We start from the raw sequence: 25,115 nt of genomic DNA on the forward strand, positions 1-25,115 counted from the left end.
AGCCGGCTCACTGGTTGGTGCCTACCCGCTTCACCGTTCTCATTGGCTGCAATCCTTGTCGATCCGAGTCGGGAGTGCGCTTCCGTTCCCTTCTGGGTGCCGGTAGGTGAAGCCCGAAATAAAGGTTCCGGGACACGTGGATCCTGTGTGCGCCTATCTATCACACTGAAAGGATGGAGAAAGCTGCCTGGGATATTAACATTTTCTCTCCTAACTCTGATCAATAATGCTGTTTGTTTTTTTGAGTCAGAGTCTCACTGTGTGTCCCTGGCTGTCCTGTAACTCACTATGTAGCCGAGGGTGGTCACAAACTAAAGGAGATCCTCCTGCTTATGAGTTCTGGGACCAAATAATTAAAGGCCACCATGTCCCGTTCTGGTGTTCCTTCTTCTTAAGTTTCTTCATTTCTGCTGCTGGGATGGAATCCAGGGTCTTTGTATATGCCAGGCAGGCACTCTACCACAGAACACCACCCAGCGCTCTAATGCTGGGAGGTAGCCTCTCACTAAGATGCCCAGGCTGGCCTGGAGCAGACTCTACAGTCCAGCGTGGCCTTAAATTTGAAACAATCTTACTGCAAGCCTGGAATCAGCGACCTGCCTGTTTTCATTATGTTTCGTTGGTGGTGTGTGCGTGTGCACGCGCGTTTCTTCTCTCTCTCTCTCTCTCTCTCTCTCTCTCTCTCTCTCTCTCTCTCTCTCTCTCTCTCTCTCTCTTCCGAGACAGGGTTTCTCTGCGTGGTCCTGGCTGTTCTGGAACTCACTTTATAGACCAGGCTGGTCTCGAACTCAGAAACCTGCCTGCCTCTGCCTCCCAAGTGCTGGGATTAAAGGCGTGTACTACCACCGCCCGGCGCGTTTCTTCTTTTATGAGAGAGGAACTCACCACGTAATCCAGGCTGACCTTGAAAACTCAGTAATCCTCCCCTCCCTCTGACTCCCAAGTGCTGGGTTTACAAATAAGAGACACAGTGCCCAACTCTTTTTACTTTTTTCTTTAAAAAATAGTATCTTTGCTGTTGTTTTGTTTTTGTTTTTGAGACAGGGTTTCTCTGTAGTGCTGGCTGTCCTGGAACTCAGTCTGTAGACCAGGTTGGCCTCAAACTCAACAAAGATGCGCCTGTGGCTGCCTCTAGTGTTGGGGATTAAAGACATGCACCACCACTGCCAGGCTTAGTATTCGTTTTTTACATTTGTTTATTTATTATTTGTGCCTACAAAATATGACAAGCCCCAGCATTGAGCCCAGCCCCCATCGATGCTCCTCCTCCTCCTCCTCCTCCTCCTCCTCCTCCTCTCCTTTTGGTCTTTTTGAAACAGGATTTCTAGGCTGGGCTTTAGCTTGCCACCATCCCCCACCCCTACCCCCGCCCTCGATATCCTCATTTCAACAAGGCTGGACTTTGTCCTGTTTTCCTCTTAGCTGAGGAAACAGGTGCTAGGGGGTGTGTCCCCAACATTCTCCTACAGGTAGCTCCTGTGCCATTTCCAGGGCCTTGCACCTTGCTCCGTCCTCTCCCTGTCTCCCACTTTCATGCCCCCCGACCCTTCCCCCTTTATGCACTGTACCATGTGGAATTCCTTTTTGAAGATAGCACCATTCTGTGTCCTCCCAGGCTCCTGACCCTCGAGCCACATTAACTTCTTTTTGTCATGAAGGCCTTGTTTGGGGGCCTGTGGAGATGACTCAGTCAGTGAAGCCTTGGAGGTATGAGGTCCTGAGGTGTGCCTTGTGCACACAAACACAGACAAGCCCCAATGTCACTCACTCCATGGACACGATGGACAGACAGGGATAAAGAGGCGCTCCTGTGCTGGAGCACAGGCTGTTCAAACTGAAGACCCAGCAGCCACCCTGTGGACCGTTACTCCTGCTTCACGGGCTCTGGCGCCCTCGTCTGGCCTCAGTGGGCACTGCACATACCCCCATATTTATATTTGAAAATAAAATTAAAATATTTAAAATTTAAAAATGGGCAAAGAGGAATTCTTACTTTTAATAGTAATTCCTATTGGGTGGTGGTGCACGTCTAAGTCCTAGCACTTAGGAGGCAGAGGCAAGCGATCTCGGTGAGTTCGAGGATAGATTGGTCTACAGAGCCAGTTCTAGGACAGCCAGGGCTACACAGAGAAACCCGGTCTCAAAACAAACAAACAAACAAACAAACAAACAACCCAAAAAACACGATGGTGATGATTCTTATTTAATTCGTCTTTCTAATTAAATCACACTTAAAGTTCACAAAGCCCCACACCGGCAGAAGAAAGATCATCCCACAGGGTTGGAAATTGAGGTCTGAAGAAGTCAAGTGAATTATCCAGTGCTTCGGAGTAGCCCAGTACATGGAAAGTATTCGGACTCAGGACAGGCCACCTCGCCACCCTCAAGTAGACGACATCAGGGTCTGATATCAAGGATCCAGTCCCTCTTCAGGGCTTATGGGGTGCACTTTCTACTTGCCCAGGGAGGCTCCAGTCACTTGGTTTCCCATAATCTGTGAGGTCCTGAGCTGACACCTGGATGCAATACTTGGCATGGGGTTTCGAGTTCCTGAGGGTGAAAGTCGTGGCTTCAATGGGTCCCACCTGTGGGGAGAAGGGGGTGTCAGGCCAGTGGAAGGAGGAGGTGGGAAGGACCACAATGCATTGGGGAGCTGGGGAGCTGGCTTGGTTTGTAAAGAGCTTGCAGTGAGTTCAAATTCCCAGCAAGCAGGTAAAGTCTACTGCTGAATCACACCAGCAATCTCTACGCTCCAACCGAGGCGATAGGCGGAGACAGGAGATTACCCAGTGGGACCCAGTCTCACCCAGCATCCACCTCTGTGCTCCTCCTTCTTCCCCGCGCGCAGCTCACCTGGCGGAAGTGAGAGGCTCCTCGGCGCCGGTAGCGGAGTCGGTACTTGAGAGAGAAGATGTCCGGGAAGGGCCAGGAAGCAGGGGGATGCCAGAGCACCTGCAGGCGCTGTCCTGCTGTGCGCAGGCGCACGCCTTCCGGAGGGTCGGGCTTGACTGGTGGGAGCAGGACCTGGGTCAGCGTCTGCTCTGCCGGTTCATCCCTCACACACTAAGTCTTCGTTTGTGACTCTCATTCATTCACACGTTCGCTTTCACCTTCAGACAGCTATTCATGGATTTGCTCAGTCCTTCCGTTCATTCATACTCACACTTCATTCGTTCACGTATTCACTAAATTCTTCACTAATTCATTCCTCAGTTACTCACCATCTCACTCACGTTTATTTATTGTTTGATTCAAGTGCAGATTTGTTCCTGGATTCATTAACTCATTCATTTGCGCTTATCATTTATACACTCATTCGTTCAGGGATCCATTTCCCAGTCACTAGGTCATTCACTGTATCCTTTGTGAATTCATTCATTCACTCCCTAATTGAGTCACTCATTCATTCATGCAGTCACTCATGTCATTCATTCATTTACTCATGGCCTTCATGTATTCATTTTTTTTTAAAAGATTTATTTATTATATAAGTACACTGTAGCTGTCTTCAGACACTCCAGAAGAGGGAGTCAGATCTCATTGCGGATGGTTGTGAGCCACCATGTGGTTGCTGGGAATTGAACTCAGGACCTTCAGAAGAGCAGTCAGTGCTCTTAACCGCTGAGCCATCTCTCCAGCCCATCATGTATTCATTAGGCATTCATTATGTCAGTTGTGCATTTATTCACTCATTCACTAAGTCATTCATGCATTCATTCGTTCATTCACTAAGTCATTCGTGTGCATGCACTCATGTCATCTATGCCTTCAGTCACTCATTATGCATTCATTCATTACTAAATCATTCACTCATCCACTTGCTATCAGTCATGCAGGCGTTCATTTATTCCTTCATTCGTCTATCTACTCAAGGAAAAAGCATTTGCGGAACCACCCTCATCACTGCTGATAGAAGTCACAAGGGTCACACAGGCAAAGAAAGGTTCCGAGTGCAAGTCTCCAGTAGGCTGAAGGGCTTTTCTGAGATACAATTCTGAGAGCACAAGTCTCTGCTAGAAGACATCCCGTGCATCTGCAGAGAGCGTTTTCATTACTCCACCTACTTCTGGAACACTCCTTCATGACAACACAAGCCATCTTCCTACCCTTCTCTGTCCTCAGCACTCAGACTTCCTGTCTCTAGACTCCTCTGTACTGCAGCCCACACTGTGTGGGTTGAGTCTGGGTTGCTCACTGAGCGTAGTGTCCTCAAGGTCTTGCCACAGGGGATGGTGCCAGAGCCTCACTCACTCTTCTTTAGGGCTGAGTAACGCTAGATAAACACTGTGTGCCCATCTCTCCATGGGAACGCACAGGGCACTGGCCTTCTGGATGCTGGCAAGGAGGTTGCCAAGGATTGGTAGGGAGGAACAGCTTTATTGCTGTTGAGCAGATCCTTAGGTTTGGAGTTGGGAGATCATGTGGAGACTTCAGGTTTAAACCCTCGAGAGCTGTGTAGCCTTTCACTGACCTGCATCAGCTTTTGTTCTTGGCTTTCTTTTCTGAGACAGGTGCTCAGGAGTGACCCTGGCTTGCCTTGAACTTGATCTGTAGATCAGGCTGGCCTTGAATTCTCAGAGATCTGCCTACCTCTGGGATTAAAGACTTGTACACCACCCTTGGCTTTCATCCTCTCTTAACTGTGACTATTGCTTATGTTTAATGTTATACTTTTGGGGAGGCCTCACTGAGGAGCCGACATTGGAGCAGAGACCTAGGAAGGCCAAGGAAGGAAGCAATGCAAAGGCCCCGGGGGCAGACAGGAAGCCTGTGAGACGGGAGCAGAGCCAAAGGATGGAAGCTGCAGGGACAAAGCAAGAGGTGGGCGGGGGTAGGGGGCGGCGGCAGGGAGGAGCCAAGGGATGGAGCAGGTGGAGAGGGACAGGGAGGACAGACACTCACTGATTCGCTCAGCCACAAAGGCTAGGAGGCTGCTGCTGGCGCCGCCTGGGTGCACTGCAGTGACATTTAGCATGTAGGGCACCGTGGAGAACAGGTGCACGTCGGGGATGGTGCATCGGGAGGCCTGGGGGTTCCGTTGTAGGCAGGGCTGGCTCTGCTGCTGGGTGGCCACACCGAGCCTGCATGGGAAGCACCATGGGGAATCTCGAAAGGAACCTGGGTGCCCGTGAGGCCCCAGCTCACCCCCAGCTGACTGTGGGTCAAGCTCAGGGGGTGATATGCTCAGGGGGACTTGGGGACTGTGGATTCTGAAGAACTCCCTAGAATACCCACACCCCACACTTGTTCTGTTGTTTTAGAAGCAGGCTCCCATGGGGCCTAGGCTGCCTCCTACCCTGAGTGGATCAGGACATTGGAATCTCTTGATACTCGGCTTCCTCCTAAACCCTTTCCATTTTCTGACCTGTAAGTGGCAATGAAGGACGTGGATCTGGTGGAGTTGGGAGCCTGGAGAGGAGTCCAGGAGCAGTCCACGGCCACGGGATACCGAGAAGCATGGCATTGCACTCTGGGCTGGCTTAGAGCCACGAGAGCTGGAGGAGACAAAGGAACGGGAAAGGAACAGGAGCTTCCGTAGGCCGTGTAGGACTCTGTTATGCATGGAAGCATGAGCTCCTGCACCTACCACAAACCCCAAGGTTCTTAGCTCAATTTCTAGATGAGAAAACTGAGTTTTTTTTTTTTTTTTTTTGAGACAGGGTTTCTCTGTGTAGCCCTGGCTGTCCTGGAACTCACTCTGTAGACTAGGCTGGCCTCGAACTCAGAAATCCATCTGCCTCTGCCTCCCTAGTCCTGGGATTAAAGGCGTGTGCCACCATTGCCTGGCCTGAGGTTTTTTTTTTTTTTTTTTTCCAATTTCCCTTCTCTCCTTTCTCCTTCTCCTCCATCTCCCTCCTCTTCCTTCCTCCTCCTCCTCTTCCTCCTCCTGGAGGGTCTCACATAGCCTAGGCTGGCCTTGAACTTACTATGTAACTGTGGATGAACCTGAACTCGTGAGAGCTTCATGGCAGGTGTGCCCCACTATACCCAGTATTGTCTACCATTTCTTTTTCTTTTTTCTTTTCTTTTCTTTTTTTTTTTCTTTTTTTTTTTTTTACAACTGCTGAGTCACAAAGGTGAGGCTTCAGGTTTCGGGTTTCTGAGAGTCAACTGTCTAGCTCCACAAATGTCTAAGTTCAAGGGTGCCTCTGCCTGGATAAGTGAGGTTTTGTGTCTTCATGCCTCAGTTTCCCCATCCCTGTAGTAGAAGGAGAACAGGTCCAACGGGTATAGACGTTAGTTCCCAGCTGATGGTAGATATGACCTTAAACTGAAAGGGAAGGGCTAGTTCCCTCCACCCAGGTGCCCCAGTCCCACTGTGGTCACCTACCTGTCCCAGTGTAACCAGGGGAGCGGCTGGCCCAGAGGGCAAGTGACAGGAAGAGCAGCTTGGACATGCTCTCTGGCTCTGTTCCTTGGATCCGAGTTAGTGACCCATCAGAGAGAGGGTGAAGGACATGGGACCCACACAGGGAACCTGGCCCCAAGGAAGGTCCTGCCCAGTGTGGCTCAGTTGACCAGTGTATGGGGCAGGAGATGATGATGGTGACGGGAACCCCGATTCTGTCACCAGCTGCTGTGTGTATGTGTGTGTGTGAGTGTGGGGAAAGGCCTTGAGGTAGGAGGAGGGCCCCAAAAGGGAGAAGTCACTGAGCAGCTTTCCTTCCGGCTGATGGCCAACGGGGAAGCCCCAGGAAGGGGCCTGAGGCACAGGGAGAGGAGGGAACTGAGAGAAACAGAGACAGAATCAGGGAGAGAGAGAGAGACAGAGACAGAGGGACAGAGAGACAGGGGGACACTGTTCTAGAAACTAGGTAGTGTTCCTCTCACCACTTACAATCTCCCCCAAACTGCATCAGGCCCCAGACAACAAGGAGCAACTACCACCTCCAGGTTGTTCCCAACTCCAGGGACACTGAACTGTGCAAGACACCTGTGCAGAATACCCAAGGAAACCCCCATGGAGAGGCTGAAGTCTCTGGGAACTCCAGGTCACATGTGTCCCTTCAGCATCAACAGAGCTCAGAACCCTGGGGGATTCAGGGGGTTTGCCTAGAAAAGGGGAGGGGGGGGTGTTCGGAGTAGGAACTCCGCCAGAAAAAGGCATAACAATACTCAGGCTCAGGCATAACAATAGCCATTTGTCATCCCAGCATGTGGGAGGCTGAGATAGAAGGATGTCTGTGATTTTAACTCCAGCCAGATACTCAGGGAGATTGCCATCTCAAAAGAAAAGAAAAGAAAAGAAAAAAAGTAAGAAAGGAAAAATAATAATAGATGAGGGTCCAGAGTCTTGAGTTCAATTTACACACACACACACACACACACACACACACACACACACACACATACACACGAACGCTACCACCAAAAGGAAAAAAAAAAAAAAACCAAAAAACCCCAAGATGAACCAAAGTATTGAAATGAAGAAGAGTGAGAGAGTCGTCTGTAATTATTTATTCACCGTTTAGCACTGATTGGAGGAGAACCCAAGACCTCAAATACACCATTCTAGCCCTAGCCCCTTCCTGGGGGTATAAAAGAAATAGGATTCATGCCCTGAGCCATAACTCCATTCCCTGCTTCCTTTAGACATTGCATTGCATTCATACTTATTAACATACCTATGTTTTGGGTCCAGAAGCTCAGACTATGTTTTTAGCCCTCTTTGCCCCATCTTCACCCTTATCCAGTGCTCCAGACTAGTTCCATTTTTCTTGTCAATGAGTTTATACTCCTGGGGGATGGTTGGGGTGTAGGTGACATGTGCAGAGAATTGCAACATCCCAGGTATAGGGTGACAGGACTCAGAAAGTCAGAGTGTAGGGCGCCATTGGCAGATTCAGCTGGGCACCACTAGTCAGATCCTAAGCTGGTCTCCCAGTCATGCACTCATCATGCACTGAGTGCAATGCTGGGAGATGGGGAAGTCGCCTGAATGGCATGCAGGAGATGGTTGTGGTACAGGGCCATGCTCCCGGGCCTCTTCCCGTAGGCATAAGAAATGGAGAGGAATGGGCAGAGGGATCTGGGGTTCAAGCTCATCATTTGATACATAGTGAATTTTAGGTCAGCCTGGGCTACATGAAACCCTGCCTCAAAAGGAATGTGGGGAGGTAAGAGGGGAGGAAGAAAAGGAGAAGGTAGGGAATGGGGAGAAAGGGAACAGGAAGAGAGACCCTTCCATAGTGAGATATACCCTTTGTACCTGAGTAATGGCTAAGTCAGGGATGTGTGCCTGAGATGCTCTGAGCAGCCTGGATTCTGTCTGTACTCCCATTGGTCTGTCTGTGGCTCCCATCACTTGCCTCACAAAGGCAGTGACTCTATTCCCTGCTGCAAGGCTGTAACCTGGCCACACAGGTCATCCTCTTCTTCAAATCTGGTTTTGGCAGGACTTTTGAGTGCCAGATGTGGGGAATTAAAGGGGTGGGAGAGATGACCCACATCCCACCAGAGCTCCGGGGCTCTGGGCGGGAGGACTCAGGAGACTGCTGTGCGCTCTCCATGCTACTGGGTGGGTGTCTGGCTGTGGGAAGCCATGGAACTCCAGTCCACTGTGGTGGAGAGGGAGCAGTCCGAGGTCCCTTAGCCTCATGAAAGATAGGCTCTAGCTCTTGGGCATCAGGACGTCGCTGGACATCACATAAGAGCTGAGAATGGGAGGAGATTCCGGGGGTGGCTCTGTCTGCCCTGGGACAGAAGGGAAAAGGGGCAGGAGGAGAAGGCACTGGGTGCTCCTCACATGGGCGAGAGTATTTGGTCTGGTTAGTGGATGGAAACGCTGAGAGGCCTTCGTGAGAGATTAGATGTGGCTCTTTAGGGGAAGACCTATTCCATTGCTCTAGCATGTTGAGTCTAGATGAAAGGAGCCAGTCTATGGTTTCAAGGTGTTTATTGTAGAAAGACAGAGAAAGGGAGAAAAGTAGAGAAGTAGAGGGTGGCCATGGCCACATGGAAGAAGGGAAGAAGGGAGGGGGAGAGAGGGAGCAAGAGGGCTAGAGAGAAAGCAAGAGAAGCAAGAGAGGCAAGAGAGAGAGAGGAGGGGCCAGCAGATCCTTTTATAGTGGGCTGGGTTACCTTGCTGTTGCAGGGTAACTGTGGGGAGGAGCATACCTGGCTATTGCCAGGTAACTGTGGGGGTGGAGTCTGGACAGCCTACGTGACTGATGGCCACAGAATTATGGAGCTGGATCCTCGCATCAGGAGTCTATGTCTGGGAACATGGCAAACTGGCCTCCCGTCCCTTGCAGATCAATCTGTTGGGTTTCCGAGGTTTGAACCTAGCTCGGCCAGAAAATGGGCTGCCTTTCACGGTCCCACACAGGGCGGCCTGCTGCACCTTTAGAGCCTCCTTCTTGGGACCAATCTATGATCTGGTAAGGGGAGGGGCTCCATGAGCAGCCTTGATGAGACAAGCAGAAATCAGTGACTTCTGCACCGCTACTGGGCAGCTTGGTAAAAGGTCATGGATTCAGGCTTGGAGCCAAGCTGACTCAGTACTTGTACTAGTACAGCCCACAGCCGAAATAGTTGAGCATCCCACTCACTGCACTCTCAAAAAGAGAAGGCTCACCATAGAACTCCTGGTTGTGGTCATCATGGCTATCTTAATGTTCACATTAGGTCATATTGGGGAGGCACATGACTCCAGCAAGGTCATCTTGGAAATGTAGGCTTAGATTTTTTTTTTTTTAAGAAAAAAATACATCAAAGAACTTCTCATACTATTCTGGTGGCTTCTTGTCACTTCTACAGATTTGGACCAATTGGCAGAGCCTTGTGGTTTCTTCTGGATTGAGCTGCCATTGCTGATTCATGGATAGTGTTTGCATGTGGATGGAGCTACCGGTGCTGATTTGTGTGAACTGAACTGCCAATGTCCTGACAACAAAGATTGAAATAGCCCCAAAGAACTATTTCTTCCATTTTGAGTAGGGGTTGAGTAAAGTTTAAGTTCCCAAGATCTCCCTGGGAACTGATGGCTGACTTAGCAGAGAGACATGTATGTGGGTAACTGACATCTTGGTTGGTAAGTTAAGACATAATATTAGATAAGTTGAATTGACGACTAAAATCCTGTCCTTACATTGATGGATCTTCTCTATACAACAATGAATTAAGAGACTGCAGATTTTTGATGGATATTTTTCATACACACACACACACACACACACACACATACATATTTATTTATTTATTTATTTATTTATTTATTTATTTATTTATTTATTTTCGAGACAGGGTTTCTTTGTATAGCCCTGGCTGCCCTGGAACTCACTTTGTAGACCAGGCCCTCGAACTCAGAAATCTGCCTGCCTCTGCCTCCCAAGTGCTGGGATTAAAGGCATGCGCCACCACTGCCCGGGTATTTTTCATATTTTTAAATTGAACTTTTGTTTTTTAAAGCAAAAAGAACATCATAGCAGATTTTTCATAGCTGTCTTGAGGTATGACTAGCTCAGAAACTGGCAAATTTCCTCGGTGCTTTCTCAGTTTCATAGCAAAACCAGATTAATGCCCCAGAAATGGGACCTCAGCCCCAAGAGGCTGGTCAGAGTGGAGATATGGCTCAGTAGATGGATGGTGCCAGCCGAGGTTCAAGTCATCATACTTTCCTTTCTGGCTGGGATGGTGGGAGCCCCTCACCTCATGTAGGTGTCATAGTACTACAAACGTTTTGAGGTTAGGGTTGGCCTTGCGAGACTATACATTTCCTCTAGCCCTAAAGGTAACCCCTGAGTTCAGGTACATTCTAAGATTGCAGGTCTTTGGGATGGGGATTCACTATCACGGAGTCATCTCCAACTTCCTGTAGTCAGGGCTTCAGGTACAGGGAACACAGGCCTACGAGCACAGTAGGAAGTGAGGCGTCACTTTTTCTTCAAGGTGAGATGGTCCTTGTAAGGCTGGCAGGAAGGAGTGGCCTGTCCTGAGGCTGAGTGGGGTCTATCAGATGGAAGGCATGCAGCCAAGCTCTCAGACACCTGTTGCACATCTAGACAGCACTTCAGCAGGAGGTTGGCCGTGGGTAGATGTCATGTACCCAGGGCCCCTGTGAAGACCACAGTAGCATATGTAATGTCACAGGACTTCAGTAGGGGGAGTCACTGCCTAGATGCATGATGAAAAGCCCTCTCTTGAGGTCCCAGAGCCATGGTTCCCATGACAAATGAGCCGTCGTAAAGAGCCGATGGCCACAGAATAGATCCGGTTTTCAGTCTGGATGCTGTGTAAGCACTGCCTGAGCAGGCCAAAGGCAAAGTCCCCGCCCCAGAGAGAGAGACCTTGGTGCATCCTCCAGAGGCTGTGATTGGACAGGTCCCGTCTTCACAGTTTACTTCACTCATCTTAGTACAGATTTCTTTGCTTTTTGTCTTTCTTTCTTAAATTTTTTTCTTTGTCAACTCAGAATAGCATTAGTTGTTTAATCCAACAGGAACTGCCCAGGAGATAGGAATTTCCGTGAAATGCTCTTCAGTTGTAGGAAGTTGGTAGGAACTCTGAATGCTCTGCTTCCTAGTGTGATGCTGGCAGTGTGGTGAAGGTCTATTTTGATTAGTGGTTGTATTAACACACAGCTAGCTGTTCTGCTGGATTTTCTCTGTTTTGGTGATTTTAAAAAATTTTTTGTTTGTATTGATTTCTGTTTAAAAATTCTGAATTTGCTGGGCAGTGGTGGCACATGCCTTTAATCCCAGCACTTGGGAGAGGCAGGTGGATTTCTGAGTTCAAGACCAGTCTGGGCTACAGAGTGAGTCCGGGACAACCAGGGCTACACAGAGAAACCCTGTCTCAAAAACAAAACAAAACAAAACAAAACAAAACAAAACAAAGCAAAACAAAATAAAACAAAACAAAACAAAAATCTGAATCAGTGCCATTGAGACATGTGTGAGCAAACATACTATAGCACATATGTAAAGGTCAGAGGACAAGTTGGAGGAGTGGCTTCTCTCCTGTGTATTGACCTCAGGATATCACACTTGATTGCAAGTGTCCTTACTTACTGAGCAAACTACCTGGTTCCTCTCACAGTATTCCCTTCTGATCCACCTATTTCAGCATGTTGGTTGTAGTAGCTTTACTTTCATTTTGGGATAAAACAACAACAACAACAACCAAAAAAAACCAAAAAACAAAAAACCCGGCACTCATTCTAGAGCCCCTCCCATGTGTGGCCAGAATCCACTGAGCATAATAGAAAAGTTATTTTGAGGAAGGGTCTGGTTAAGTTAACCAAGTATTTTGTAAACACAGCCTGTAGTCATACCAGCCCTTAAACTTGTGAAGCTTAGGACTCACCATTCCATGTGGTGGGATTCCAAGAACAGATCACCACTCTTGACTCTAAATGCATGTGAGAAATTAGCAGTTTGTGTCGGCCTTTTTTTGTCAAAAGGTACATTTTTGTCAAAAGGTAGTTTAGCTAAAGGTGTTTCAATTATGGTTTTTAAAAAAATCAACTTTTGGTGTCATTAGTAGTTTATTATTCCCTATCATGTAGCTGTCATCTCCAATCTCTCCTACTCTTTCTTTCTTAGTGCTAGCTGTCCATGAATTGATTCTTGGGTTCCTATTTTCATATGTGTTTTTGTTTAGGTTGGAGGTGGGTCTTTGGGAGCTAGGCCTATCCAAGGCTTTCTCAGATGCCCCGATGAAAGCACCAAGAGAACATTGCTTTTGTGACCTCTCCAAGAGCAGACTTGGGAAGGTCTGGTCTGGTGCTTGAGCGAGCATCTTGAAGGAGTCAAGGGAACCATGGTCTTCAGTTATCAGTCTCATGGCCAGTGTGTGCTCACTCTGAGGTATCTATCCTGGGTCCTTCTAGCCAACATTGCTAAATTATCTTTCTGCTGACTGTCTCATTCTCCACCTATAGTGTATCAGAGCTGTATATCGTCTGAATAAACTTGCTTAACATGAGCCATTATGTTATGCAAGACATACTGACCCCAAACTTTCTATTTTTGTCTTCTCCTCCCAGGTTCTCACCCTGGTCATCCCCTTTGGGGGCCAGAATAGTTAGTGTTTGGCTTTATAGACCAAACTGGTTTAAACTTTTTTTTTTTTTTTTTTTTTTTTTTTTTGAGACAGGATTGCTTTGTGTATCCTCCCTGGCTGTCCTAGAATTACTAAGCTTAAACTTTTGGTGTCCTGACTCCACTTCCCATCATGAGCCAGTGCAACCACTAAAGGCTGGGAATGTGTTAGTGTTTTGGCTACCAGTGTTTAGCTGAGAGAAGTGTGAGTAAATTAGATGAGTCTTTTTAAAAAAATGGATGATGCCCGGTGAATATCAACCAGGAGGTTTAAATTTGACCTGAATAATCTGGGTGCCCTTTCGGCTGTGGGGCAGGTGGATCACGCCACTTGAGGTCGTTTAGTGATCTGTGTATGCTGGAGACCTTGTGCCTAGATTAAGGAGCCTCCTGAGTGCAGCGGAGCAGGGACTATGCAGTCCTGCTGTTAGGAAACATAATGGATTGAGGTGAAGTAGCTTTGGCAGATCGAGCCAAAGTGTGTCCTGAGAAATTACACCATGAATCTGGTGTAAAAAAGCTTTACTGGGGGTGGGGGTTGGGGTTGGGGGAGTGAGGTCCTGGGGAAGGGACAGAGGCAGAGAAGTGGACATATGACAGGCAGAGAGAGAAAGAAGCGCACACCGGGAACAGAGAGATGGCCTGCCAAGTAGGGAGAGAGCTCTGGTGGCTGGTGAGTGGATACTTTCATCCTGAAACAGGCGGGGCGCGCCTGGTGGCATCAGCAGGTGATGGCAGTCGATGATGACAGAAGTCTCTGCTAGGTCCCCAAGAGTAGGCTTGTGGACCTGCCTGTACCCTAACAGGCGCAAGTTCTATGGCAATGTCATTCTCTCCGGGTCTGGGACAGTTCTGTGCCTGAGCGGAGGCCAGGGCTGGGAACCACTGTGCTGTGACACTTCACAACCCTCGGTGTCTAGGGGAGCTGTCACTCATGCCTCACTAGCCAATCACGATCTTCAGATGGATCCGCTAGCCAGAATGGGGAGAGCACTTCCGTTCCCCAATACTAAAGGTTCGGGCTCGGGTCTGAGGGAGGCTCTTGTGGTTCCGTATCCTGGTCTGCCACCCGCTGCCGGGAGCTGTGAGGAGAGCGGGGCGAGCTCGGGCTCCACGCCATGGTGAGCGGGGCCGCCGTCCCCACGCGGGGAGGAGCCGCGGGAGACTGTGTGGGGTTCGTCCCGGGGTGCGGGAACCGGCGGCCAGACTCGCCGCCCGGCGTGATTGCGTTGTTCACCTGAGGTCCCTGCACCTCCGGAGCGGAAGCGGGACGTCTGACTTCGATCCCGGGCTGCGCCTGCGCAGAGTTTGGGGTGCGGGTCCTGGAGTGAAAACATCCTTGTTGCTGACGTCACCATGCAGTGAGCGTCTCAGCTGCTTTTCCTGTGTCCAGGGAAGGCAGATGTGCTGACTCGCAGAACCCTAGTTTCTCCGGTGTCTTCTACAAGTTCTGCACTTGGCACCTGACGTTCAGGTGTAGGATCCGTCCACAGTTAACTCTGTGCAGATGCAAAGTGTTTGTCATCGACACAGGCTTGTAGATGCCTTGACCGTCCAGTAAAGTGTGTTAGTAAGGCCAGGCTCACTGGGTTTCCTGGCCTCTTTCATCAACATTTACTCTATTTTACTTGTGTATATATATATTTTTTTCTTTCTAAGTTTGCTCTCATGTTCTGTTAATCTCTATTCTTTCCCAGGAAGTACTGTGCAGGCAGGTTTTTCCGGTTTCCAGAGAGAACTGGGTGGGGAGGGAAACAAGGGATAATACAGAGAAAAGATACATACCTAGACCGGAGTTTGGCCAGGCAGTGGTGGCACACGCCTTTAATCCCAGCACTTGGGAGGCAGAGGCAGGTGGATTTCTGAGTTCGAGGCCAGCCAGGTCTACAGAGTGAGCTCCAGGACAGCCAGGGCTACACAGAGAAACCCTGTCTCGAAAAAGCCAAAACCAAACCAAACAAAAGAACAACAACAAACAGAAAACAAAACAGAAAACCCTTGAGTTTGCAGTCCTCCAATTGTTTAATCTCTACTTAGACAAGGTAAGGAAGGTTATATTAAGAAGCCTGTATCCCAGCCAGAGAGTTGTTTCTTCCCTATTTGGAAGAAATATTTTTTTCTTTTGTCTATCTGTCTGCTTATTTTTTTCTTGCTCTTTATATTTTCTTTCTTTATTGCAGCTGTTTGAGGTTTTGAAGTCAGGTTATCACTGTGTTTAGTATTTATCCAGTTTTGTGTGTTGATTATTTTTTTATTCTTGGTTACTTATTTTCATCAGTTTCCTTTGGTATCAAAAATGGTGACACTTTTTATTGGGCATTTGTTGAATTTATAGCTCAAATTCTGCATTGTGATATTTTAGCATATTAGCCAAGATGGCAGCATACTACACAGTTACTTTCTACTCAAGGTTAGCTCATATCCTGCTAAGGTGAGGTCATCTTCCATCTTCTCAAAGGTTAAATGTACAGTGCTACAGCCTTTTCTTTAGAAATACCCTTTTACGAGGTTAGCATAAACATAGAAGGAGATGGTACCTATGTCATGGTCTAGGCAGGTAGATCTCCCCATAGCTATGGAATAGAAGATAAATGTCCATGGCCTCAAGCAGAGACAGTTGATTCCATCCTTGTCTTACCATATAGATTGTATTGTGGAAGGCAAGCTTTGTCATCTACCTATTTTACCTTCTCAGTCCTCAGACTCGAAGTGTTGCTTGACCCCATGTTATTCCAATTGAGTATGATCTGAGCTGTGATCAGACAGATGTCCTTGTTGGCTGGAATGTAAGACTTTCAGATTTCAACTAGTTAAATAGTTGAATCACATTGAAAGCCTTGATAACCTTGTGTTGCATGTCTGCACAGCTAGAAATGCAGCTCCCACATGGCATCATCTACAACAGTCACACTTTAAGCACAGCGAGAGAGTGCCTTCATTGCTTCCTCCTGACCTCATCCTAGGTTTTCCAGGTTCCATGAGGGAACGATGCAGGGAGGGAAATGAGGAATAATACCACGTACTTAGAAAAAAGATAAGGACTTAAGCTGCAGTTTGGGGGCCTCCAATTGTTTAATCTCTTCCTGGAGAGGCTAGGGAAGGTTATAGTAAGGAAGCCTATAACCCACTGAGAGGAGCTGGCTCCTCACTGTTCGGATGAAATCTTTTCTTTGTCTTTTTCTCATTCTCTTTTCTCTCTTACCCTCTTTCTCTACTTCCTTTATTTTCTTTCACTTTTTTTTTTCCTTCAGAGCTGTTTTCTACTTAGGTTATGTACCTGTCATGGTTTATATTAGCTCAACAGCCTCATGGTCCTATTTTTGGATGCTTGGTCTTCAATTAGTAGAACTGTGTAAACTTAAGCAGTATGACCTATGGGAGAAGGTTTGTCTCATTTGTTCAGGTGTGTAATTCTAGGTGACTTTTTGAGGTTTCAAAAGACCAGAGCAAGGCAGGTGTTTCTTTCTGTTGTCTGCCTGTGTATCAGGATGTAACACTCAGCCCCATGCCTGCCTATCATGATGCTTCCTTTCAAGATGACAATGGACTATCACTATAATCACTCCCAAATGTATTCCATTATTAGAGTTGCCTTGGTCATATTGCATTTTCACAGCCATAGAACAGTCACTAAGACAGGTTGTTTGTATAATAATTTGACATATTCTCTCCTTATTCTGTCTTGTGAAATCAAGGCTAAATGAAAGGATAATGGACTGATCTCTAGACAAAATATTTAGTCTGTGGCACGGTTATTACTCATGACTCATACAGGGTCACAGAGAAAAAGAGACACAACAGGGACAGAAATTAATGTCACCCGTGTGGTTGTAAAGAAAAAGAGGTGTAAGTAAATTCAGACTGTAGTCATGTGCTGAAACCGATTCAGTAATTATCACTGAGACTAGGGCCATTAAAGAAAATGCACATGCTCTTCTTTGCACAAATAGAGAATGTGTTGTGAGGGTGCTGTACCACACAGCAAAGTGTTTAATTATGGGAGGAAAAGGTAATGTTATTCACCACCATTTCAGACCCTATCCATATTTAACGGAAAATAGAAGCATTTGCTTTTCTTTGAGAAGCCATTTTTCTAATTTGATATTTTTATGTCTATATTTTTGTCTATGTTTTTCTACATGTCTTAACATTTGTTATTATTCTGAGCTTTACCCACATCTTGACGTTTAAACTTTGTTAGAGGCTATATTTTTTTACACCAGAATGGCATTACATACATGACATTAATACTGATCTCTAGAAATTGGAGTGCAGGTTATGGCATTCCCTATGTTTTTTTGTTTTGTTTTGCTTTGTTTTTAATTGTAAAATATGTGCTTGAGTCTTTTGCCTATAATTATAGATGTGAGCATGTGAAAGCCTAGTGTTCACTGAAGTCATTTAACTCTTTGGAGGAATTTTGTGTGAGCCTCTCTATGCTTTCTATCTTGGTGTGTGTGTGTGTGTGTGTGTGTGTGTGTGTGTGTGTTTCCTTGGGACAGGGTCACTTTATGTAACTTTTGGTGTCCTGAAGATCACTATGTAGACCAGGTTGTCCTGGAAATCACAGAGATTCACCTGCCTCTGTGTCCTGAGGCTGGGATTAAAGGTGAGTGCCACCATACCAGCCATGCTTTTCCCACTTTAGCCGTTAATAATTTTGATGTAGTTTTGCTGACGTAGCCTCAATTGTGCTGCTCTGTTTGTATCTCTTTGTATATATTAGTAGGCATTTTTCCTACAATACAGTCTCTCTCTTACTCAGTGTGAACAGAAATGAGAGGCTTGATTCGTCTTTACTGTTTCCTTCTAAAATGAGTTGGTAATTGCATTTGAAATTCTCTGACATGGAATTAATATGTCTAGTACATAGAATTATCTAAATATATATGCCATGAAGTGTACACTTAAAATGTAGTCAGCTTCACTATATGTTTGTGTGTTTGTGTGTGTGTGTATATATATATATATATATATATATATATATATATATATATATACACAGATGTACATACATCGTATACTTTAGGATGCAGTGACTTACGAGGATGTGCATGTGAACTTCTCTCAAGAAGAGTGGGCTTTGCTGGATCCTTCTCAGAAGAGTCTCTACAAGGATGTGATGCTGGAAACCTACTGGAACCTTACTTGTATAGGTAATTATGTGCATTTTTCTTCACTTTTCAACTTAAGGGGACATGACTTTGTTAGAGATGGGTGTTCTTCTGTGATTTTGATTGTGAAAGAGGAAGAATTGGTAAATAAATCAGACATTGTTCTAAAGTTCAATAAAAAGAACAGTTTAAATTTTGCATAATTTCTAGTAATGTACATTTCTGGTACTGTGTTTTAGGCTACAAATGGGAAGACCACAATGCTGAGGATCAACATCAAAGTTCTGGAAGACATGGAAGGTAATTTTCATGTGAAAGCTGATGCATAGGTGTCTCTGAAGAAATTTTAATGCACCCTGAAATTTTAAGGAAAAAAAAAAGTTTAACCAAGCACAGCTTTGTGAGGTTTATTAAATTCTCACATACCATATTTCTCAATGTCAGGTAGCTGATCAGTGTTTACAAATTATTCCTTTAATAAACAAGAAAAAGTCATAAGGACTCAACAGATGTCACAGCTTTAATCATAGTCACTTGAGAACCATGTTGTAGTACTGTCCTTTGTTGCAGGACATTTGATCACATTCTGAACCCAAGATTGTGAACTGGAAAAAGCTGTTTGTTGTTGTGGTAGGGCTCAGCTCTAGCACATACCAGGAGCTCTCTGTAAACAAGTGTTAAGTAAAGTGAATGATAGGTCAAGAGGCAGAGCAGTTGACCAGTTGACAGGGAGGGAGAAAACCCAGGAAAGAAAAAGGAGGGTCTTTGGTTCCAGGGTATTTAAGAGAGCATGGAGCAGTAGAAGGAGCTTTTACCTTCTGGGACATTGGTGGAGTAGGAAGGTCATCTGGGTGTTTTCTCTGCCTCCCTTGAGCTAGCAGGCTTTCACCACAGCACCTGGCTCTCGAGTCTTCATTTGGTAAATCTAATGTTTGGGATTTTGTTTGAAAAACAACAGTCCAACCACTTAGTTTTACACCATTCAAGTATCAGAAAATGTGAACACATTGGTTAAGGGATTAATGTATGTCCAAGACCTGTTTTAATCAAATCCTCCATAGTGAAGCTCGTGTTACTCATATACTTGTAGGATGCACCATAGTATATGAGAGAGAGAGTTTATGAGAGTCAAGAAGGTGTTGTAGTGGAGAAACTTGAATCCCTAAACCACATGTCTATGAGGAACAAAAAGTTAAAGTATGTGAATGCAATGTGGACACCTTTTATTTGTTATTCTTCCTTGAATAGGTGCATCAACTGTCCCTCTGCATATGGAAAGAAGCAGTGTACCAATCTCTTTCCTAGAACAATTAGACGAAGATACGTAGTCACCCCCTTTGTGAGTAGAGGAGGTGAATGTGATACAAGTTTACAAGTACTTGGTTTTCCAGCTTCAGTGGGAATACATCAAAATACTGACCTTGGAGAAAAGCCCTCTGCGGAAAAGGAACGTGGAAAACCTCCTATCTGTCCTGGTTCACTTTGCACATGTAGTGTGCCTCACACTATAGGAAAATGTTATGAATGCAGTCAGTGTGCTAAAGCTCTGAGTTCTTCCTGTTCTCTTCAGAGACGTGACCAAACTCATATGGGAAAAGTAAATGATAAATGTGAGCCAAGTAGTAAAAGCTTAACCCATCCCAGGTATCTTCAAATACAGAGGACGGCCTATAATGAAGAGGACCTCTATGTGTGGAATCAATGTGGTAAATCCTCTTTACAGCCACACCGAAGAACTCATTTGGAAATGAAATACTCTGAATATAATCATGAAGATAAACTTATTTCACATCAGAATTGTAATCAAGTAGGTAGAATTAATACTACAGACACAAAGCATGACTATCATCAATGGGGTAAAGTCTTTGCATATCCCAGTTATCTTCAAATATATGAAAGAATTCATACTGAAGAGAAACCCTATGAATGTAGTCAATGTGGTAGAGCCTTTACATGTCACAGTACTCTTCAAATCCATGAAAGAATTCATACTGGAGAGAAACCCTATAAGTGTAATCAGTGCGGTAAAACCTTTGCATGTAAGAGATATCTTCAAATCCATGAAAAAATTCATACTGGAGAGAAACCCTATAAATGTAATGAATGTGGTAAAGCCTTTGCATGCAATAGTTATCTTCAAATCCATGAAAGAATTCATACTGGTGAGAAACCCTATAAATGTAGTCAGTGTGGTAAAGCCTTTGCATGCAATAGTTATCTTCAAATGCATGAAAGAATTCATACTGGTGAGAAACCCTATAAATGCAATCAGTGTGGGAAAGCCTTTGCATGTAACAGTAATCTTCAAAAACATGAAAGAACACATACTGGAGAGAAACCCTATAAATGTAATGAATGTGGTAAAGCCTTTACATGTCACAGTACTCTTCAAATCCATGAAAGAATTCATACTGGAGAGAAACCCTATAAATGTAATCAATGTGGTAAAGCCTTTGCACGTAAAAGATATCTTCAAATCCATGAAAGAATTCATACTGGAGAGAAACCCTATGAATGTAATCAATGTGGTAAAGCCTTTGCATATAGCAGTAGTCTTAACAAGCATGAAAGAACTCATACTGCAGAGAAACCCTTTGAATGTAATCAGTGTGGTATAGCCTTTGCATGTCTCAGTAGTCTTCAAAAGCATGAAGGAATTCATACTGAAAAAATGCCCCAGCAATCTAAGAAATGAAGTGTAGCCTTGTATACTACATTCATTTTCCCTTCTGAGTTTTCTCAGTGGTGTTTGATGAAGATTAGCAGAACCATTCGTCATTAAAATATTGTCTCCTTTTCAAATTTTAGACATATTGTCACTCCAATATAGGAATACCAGACAATTTGGATAATAAAATCTATTTGTGAATGAAAATATTTATGTTGTCATTATTTCTTGGATTATATTAGTTTATCCTGAGGTCTAAAATTTGTCTGTAACACTTTCTCAGAAACACAGGTAAATGGAGAGAATTGTCTCAGGGAGTAAGTATTGTTTATTTTAAGGTTGAAGACCTGAGTTCATTCTTTTGGACATCCACATTACTCATTCAGTTTTTCTCTGAATACTACACTTGGTTTGTATGCACACCCACACACCAGTATGTAATACAAATATTGTTGTAACTGAAAATAAAGGCCAATGAGTTGACTCTCTAGTTTAGGGCTCTTGCTGCCAAACTTAACTAGGTGAGTTTGAGATCTAGCACTTACATAGACAAACTACAAAATGGACACTTCCAAGTTGTCCTGTAACTGGCACATGCATGCCATTGCAGAGTTACACACAGTTGAAAAGTCTAAAAGAGATGAAGTTAACAAAGCAAAGAAATTAATCAAAAATAATCGGAACATAGGTGTCATGGTTTATTAGTTGTAATTCATTTTAAAATTCCAAGCAACACTACTGTTCAAAATAATTAGTGTTCCTGTGTAAGTCTTCTTTTTTAAAGACTTATTTATTTATTTATTTATTTATTTATCTATCTATCTATCTTATGTATGTGTCTTCAGACACACCAGAAGAGGGCATCAGATCTCATTACAGATGGTTATGGGCCACTATGTGGTTGCTGGGAATTAAACTCAGGCTCTCTGGAAGAGCAGCTGGAACCGTTAACCACTGAGCAATCTCTCCAGCCCCCTGTTTAAGTCTTATCATTTTGTTCTCTGATTCATAGATAGTTCACTTTAAAAACATATCTCAGCTGGATGGAATGGTGAACACATGTAATCCTAGCACTTGTGAGAGAGAGGCTAGTGGATCTCTTTGAATTTGAGGCAAGCCTGGTCTATATGGTCATAGCTACATAGAGAGTTCCTGTCTCCAAAACAAAACAACCAAAAACAGAAAACCAACAAAAGGGGTTGAGGAGGATGACTCAGATTAAGAACCTGGCCTTCTTCAGGGGACCCAGTTCAATTTCCTGCTCTCACATGGAAAGTTAGAACTGGTTTGTAACTCCATTTCCTGAGGTTCCAATATCGTCCCAGAGATATTCATGCAGGCAAAATACCTATGCATGTACAAGGAAAATAATCACTCTTAAAGACTGTAGATCACATTATGGAACTTTAAACATAATCTGGACTCATCTCTACCTAAGTAAGTCATTGTCTTAACTCATATCAAGAGAACTGTGTAAACTGTGCAGAGTTCATTCACAGTGATAGATATGGGATTTTCATCACCTGTAGGTGATAGAAGGAGTAACTGGGCATCTTCATCTTCTCCATTATAATAACATATTTCGGGGCTCAGGGTTGGACTCAGTAGTACTGCTGCTGTTATGTACCCAAGTTTTGTTCCTAGCGTTCTCATCAGATGGCTAAAATGTATCTTTTAATCCTGGGCAAAACGTTCTGATGAACTTTTCTGCCTTTTTTTTAGGCACCAGGTATGCTAATGGTGTAGATGTGTGTGTGTGTGACTCCATATATAAAAAGGGCTTTTGGGCTGGAGAGATGGCTCAGCAGTTAAGATCACTGACTGCTCTTTCAGAGGTCCTGAATTCAAGTCCCAGCTCACAACCATCTGTAATAGGATCTGATGCTTTCTTCTGGTGTGTCTGAAGACAGCTACAGAGTACTCACATACATAAAATAAATAAATATTTTTTAAAAAAGGATTTTCTTCATTCTACTTTTTTAAATAAAATGAATTCATATGCATTCCTGGGACATGATCTAGGAATCAAGTCATATCCTTGAATCAAGTATCCTTGTGAGAATACTCCAAGAAAACCCTAACTAAGGTTAGGGTTTTACTGTTGTGAACGAACACCATGACCAAGGTAAGTCTTATAAAGGACAACATTTAATTGGGACTGACTTACAGGTTCAGAGGTTCAGTCCATTACATCAAGGTGGGAGCATGGCAGCATCTAGGCAGGCATGGCACAGGCAGAGCTGAGTTCTACATCTTCATCTGAAGGCTGCTAGTGGAGGACTGATGTCCAGCAGCTAGGATGAGGGTCTTAAGCCCATGCTTACAGTGACACACCTACTCCAATAAGGCCACACCTCCTAATAGTGCCACTCACTGGTCTAAGTATATACAAAACAGTCACATGACCTAAGTGCCTTCAAAACACAGAGTTATTCGTGGGATGTATTTGTATGCTCCTCTCGGGTGTCACAAATAGGAGTGAGTTTATTTCAGATTACTCACTGTTTACTGTTGTTATTTAATTGTTTAAACTATCTTTTATATGTCTGTTTGGTTTTGTAATTGTATATTCCTTCACTCATTAGAACTATACTTGTCTTCATGGCTCTACAACTCCATAACCCTGCCCTCTTCCTTTTATTTAGGTGTAGTCTCTGCAGACACATTGGAAGCTCTTCATCTATCTTCCATAGGTAGAGTCAGCCTTTTCAGGTATCTACAAAGGCTTTTTAGTGCCCTGAGGAAAAAAAATACACGTATAGCCTTGGCTCCAGTGACTTTCTGGCCCTGGGCATTTTATTGACCTGACATAACATCTCTCAGAAGGACTGTGACTGTAAATTTTCAGAGGGGGGCCCCAAAGTGTTCAGCAGCAAGCTCTTTCTTGTCAAAATTAAAAATATTAAAGTCTATATACTAGAGGATAAAGTGCTGTGAGGAAGCTATAGTACTCTTCTCCCCTTCCTTTCTTTTACCTTTTCTTTTTATCATAGTATAGAATTTACTCTTTCGCACAGAATTAAGCATGTTTTCATGGTTTTAGTAAATTCACAAAGTTGTAGGCACACCCACAGTCTAATTTTACAACATTATCATCACCCCAAGTATGAGTGATGTATATGTATATATGTGTGTGTATCTATATCTATATCATCTATATCTATATCTATCACCTATCTATCTATCTATCTATCTATCTATCTATCTATCTATCTATCTATCTATCATCTATCTATCTATCTATCTATCTATCTATCTATCTATCTATCTATCTATCTATCTCTTTATGTTTTTGATTTAGGATTAATTTCTGGATACAGTTAGAGACATTTTATTTATTTATTTGTTTATATTCACATCCCAAACACTGCCCCCTCTCTGACCTCTCTCACAGACTCTCCTCCCTCTCCCCTCCTCTTCTCCTCTGAGATGGTTGTGTAGAATCCAAAATAAATTCAATACTGCCTAGCCCCTTCCCCCTCTGAAGGGACTTTTCAAACTATACTAGCAGGCCAAGTGCAGAGCCAGATAAGGAAGCTGGCCTACTAAACAATGCTGAGAAAAACCATAAGGGCAGGCAGAGTGAGGGACTAGGCCAAAGGTAGTCACCCTATGCAAACCAACCAATGCCTGAAAGGGTTACTTGCTACACCAATGAGAATAAGACAGCTAGCCCTGTTGCCTAAATATGCCCCTTACAAGGTATAAAAAGTGTGTTCTTTGTTTGTTCGGGGTCTCTCCTCTTGCCTGCGTGCTGAGGGGGGTCCCCAACGCGTCGTATCAATAAAAAACCTCTTGCAGTTTTCAGCAATGTTGGTCTCTGTGGTCTTTGTGAGTGAGGGTCTTTTGGTGGACTCCAACAGTTGGGTCCCCCTGGGAATCCCCAACCCTGGTGCATCAAGTCTCTGCCAGATTAGGTTGTTCCTCTCCCATTGAATCCAGACAGGGCAGCCCTGTTGGGGGATGGATACCACATACAGGCTACAGCTGTAGGGAAAGCATCTGTTTCATTGTTGTGTGGCCTGTGGGTTTAATGGAGGCCTGCATCTGATCAGGGCTCAGGCTGCTGGGCGAGGCTGGACTTGGGAAGTTTTGATGGCTTGTTCCCCAGCTGCCATGTTGGGCTGTGAGAAGCTGCAGGACCCCGGGGGGTGGGGAGGCACAGTATGAGGTCTCTGTGGACCTGCAGTGTTGGCTTGGACTGCCCAAGACGCCCCTGGATGCTGTGGAAGAGCTGAGAACAGAGAGAAGGTCCCCCGGCTGGCTCTAGCCCAGGGCTGAAGGGAAAAG

At 44.9% G+C, this 25,115-nt stretch overlaps 2 protein-coding genes across 6 annotated transcripts; one reads left to right on the plus strand and one right to left on the minus strand.

Moving 5' to 3' along the window:
• The first annotated feature begins 25 nt into the window (after nt 1-25).
• Nucleotides 26-21,019, plus strand: LOC110283804 (uncharacterized). Of its 5 annotated transcripts, none has more exons than XM_085832962.1 (4): nt 26-102; nt 18,073-18,199; nt 18,397-18,457; nt 19,406-21,019. In XM_085832962.1, exons 2-4 carry the CDS (start codon nt 18,166-18,168, stop codon nt 20,850-20,852), a joined length of 1,542 nt encoding a protein of 513 aa, XP_085689088.1. In that variant the 5' UTR covers nt 26-102; nt 18,073-18,165; the 3' UTR covers nt 20,853-21,019. The 5 variants fall into 5 exon arrangements, with proteins under 5 accessions (XP_085689088.1, XP_029326954.1, XP_029326955.1 ...); XM_029471094.2 differs by lacking the exon at nt 26-102 and adding an exon at nt 13,426-13,492; XM_029471095.2 differs by lacking the exon at nt 26-102 and adding an exon at nt 13,874-15,085.
• On the minus strand, nt 2,198-6,599 carry Ebi3 (Epstein-Barr virus induced 3). Its single transcript, XM_021149313.2, has 5 exons — nt 6,332-6,599; nt 5,366-5,495; nt 4,903-5,081; nt 2,854-3,008; nt 2,198-2,585 (listed from the first exon to the last, which is right to left on the minus strand). The coding sequence occupies exons 1-5, from the start codon at nt 6,396-6,398 to the stop codon at nt 2,430-2,432; spliced, it is 687 nt and encodes a 228-aa protein (XP_021004972.1). The 5' UTR covers nt 6,399-6,599; the 3' UTR covers nt 2,198-2,429.
• Nucleotides 21,020-25,115: the final 4,096 nt, after the last annotated feature.

This window comes from Mus caroli, unplaced genomic scaffold, assembly GCF_978045245.1.
Source record: "Mus caroli unplaced genomic scaffold, Mus_caroli_1 scaffold_18, whole genome shotgun sequence".
Classification (NCBI taxonomy): Eukaryota; Metazoa; Chordata; class Mammalia; order Rodentia; family Muridae; genus Mus; species Mus caroli.

What these genes read in the sequence shown, in the direction of transcription:
- Ebi3 (XM_021149313.2), bottom strand. Translation starts at nt 6,398, where the DNA reads ATGTCCAAGCTGCTCTTCCTGTCACTTGCCCTCTGGGCCAGCCGCTCC. An exon ending in TCCTTCATTGCCACTTACAG is followed by an intron (nt 5,082 to 5,365) that starts GTCAGAAAATGG and finishes CTTCCCATGCAG; the next exon opens with GCTCGGTGTGGCCACCCAGC. An exon ending in GAGCCTCTCACTTCCGCCAG is followed by an intron (nt 2,586 to 2,853) that starts GTGAGCTGCGCG and finishes TTCTCCCCACAG; the next exon opens with GTGGGACCCATTGAAGCCAC.
- LOC110283804 (XM_021149315.3), top strand. An exon ending in CTGGAACCTTACTTGTATAG is followed by an intron (nt 18,200 to 18,396) that starts GTAATTATGTGC and finishes ACTGTGTTTTAG; the next exon opens with GCTACAAATGGGAAGACCAC. An exon ending in AGTTCTGGAAGACATGGAAG is followed by an intron (nt 18,458 to 19,405) that starts GTAATTTTCATG and finishes TTCCTTGAATAG; the next exon opens with GTGCATCAACTGTCCCTCTG.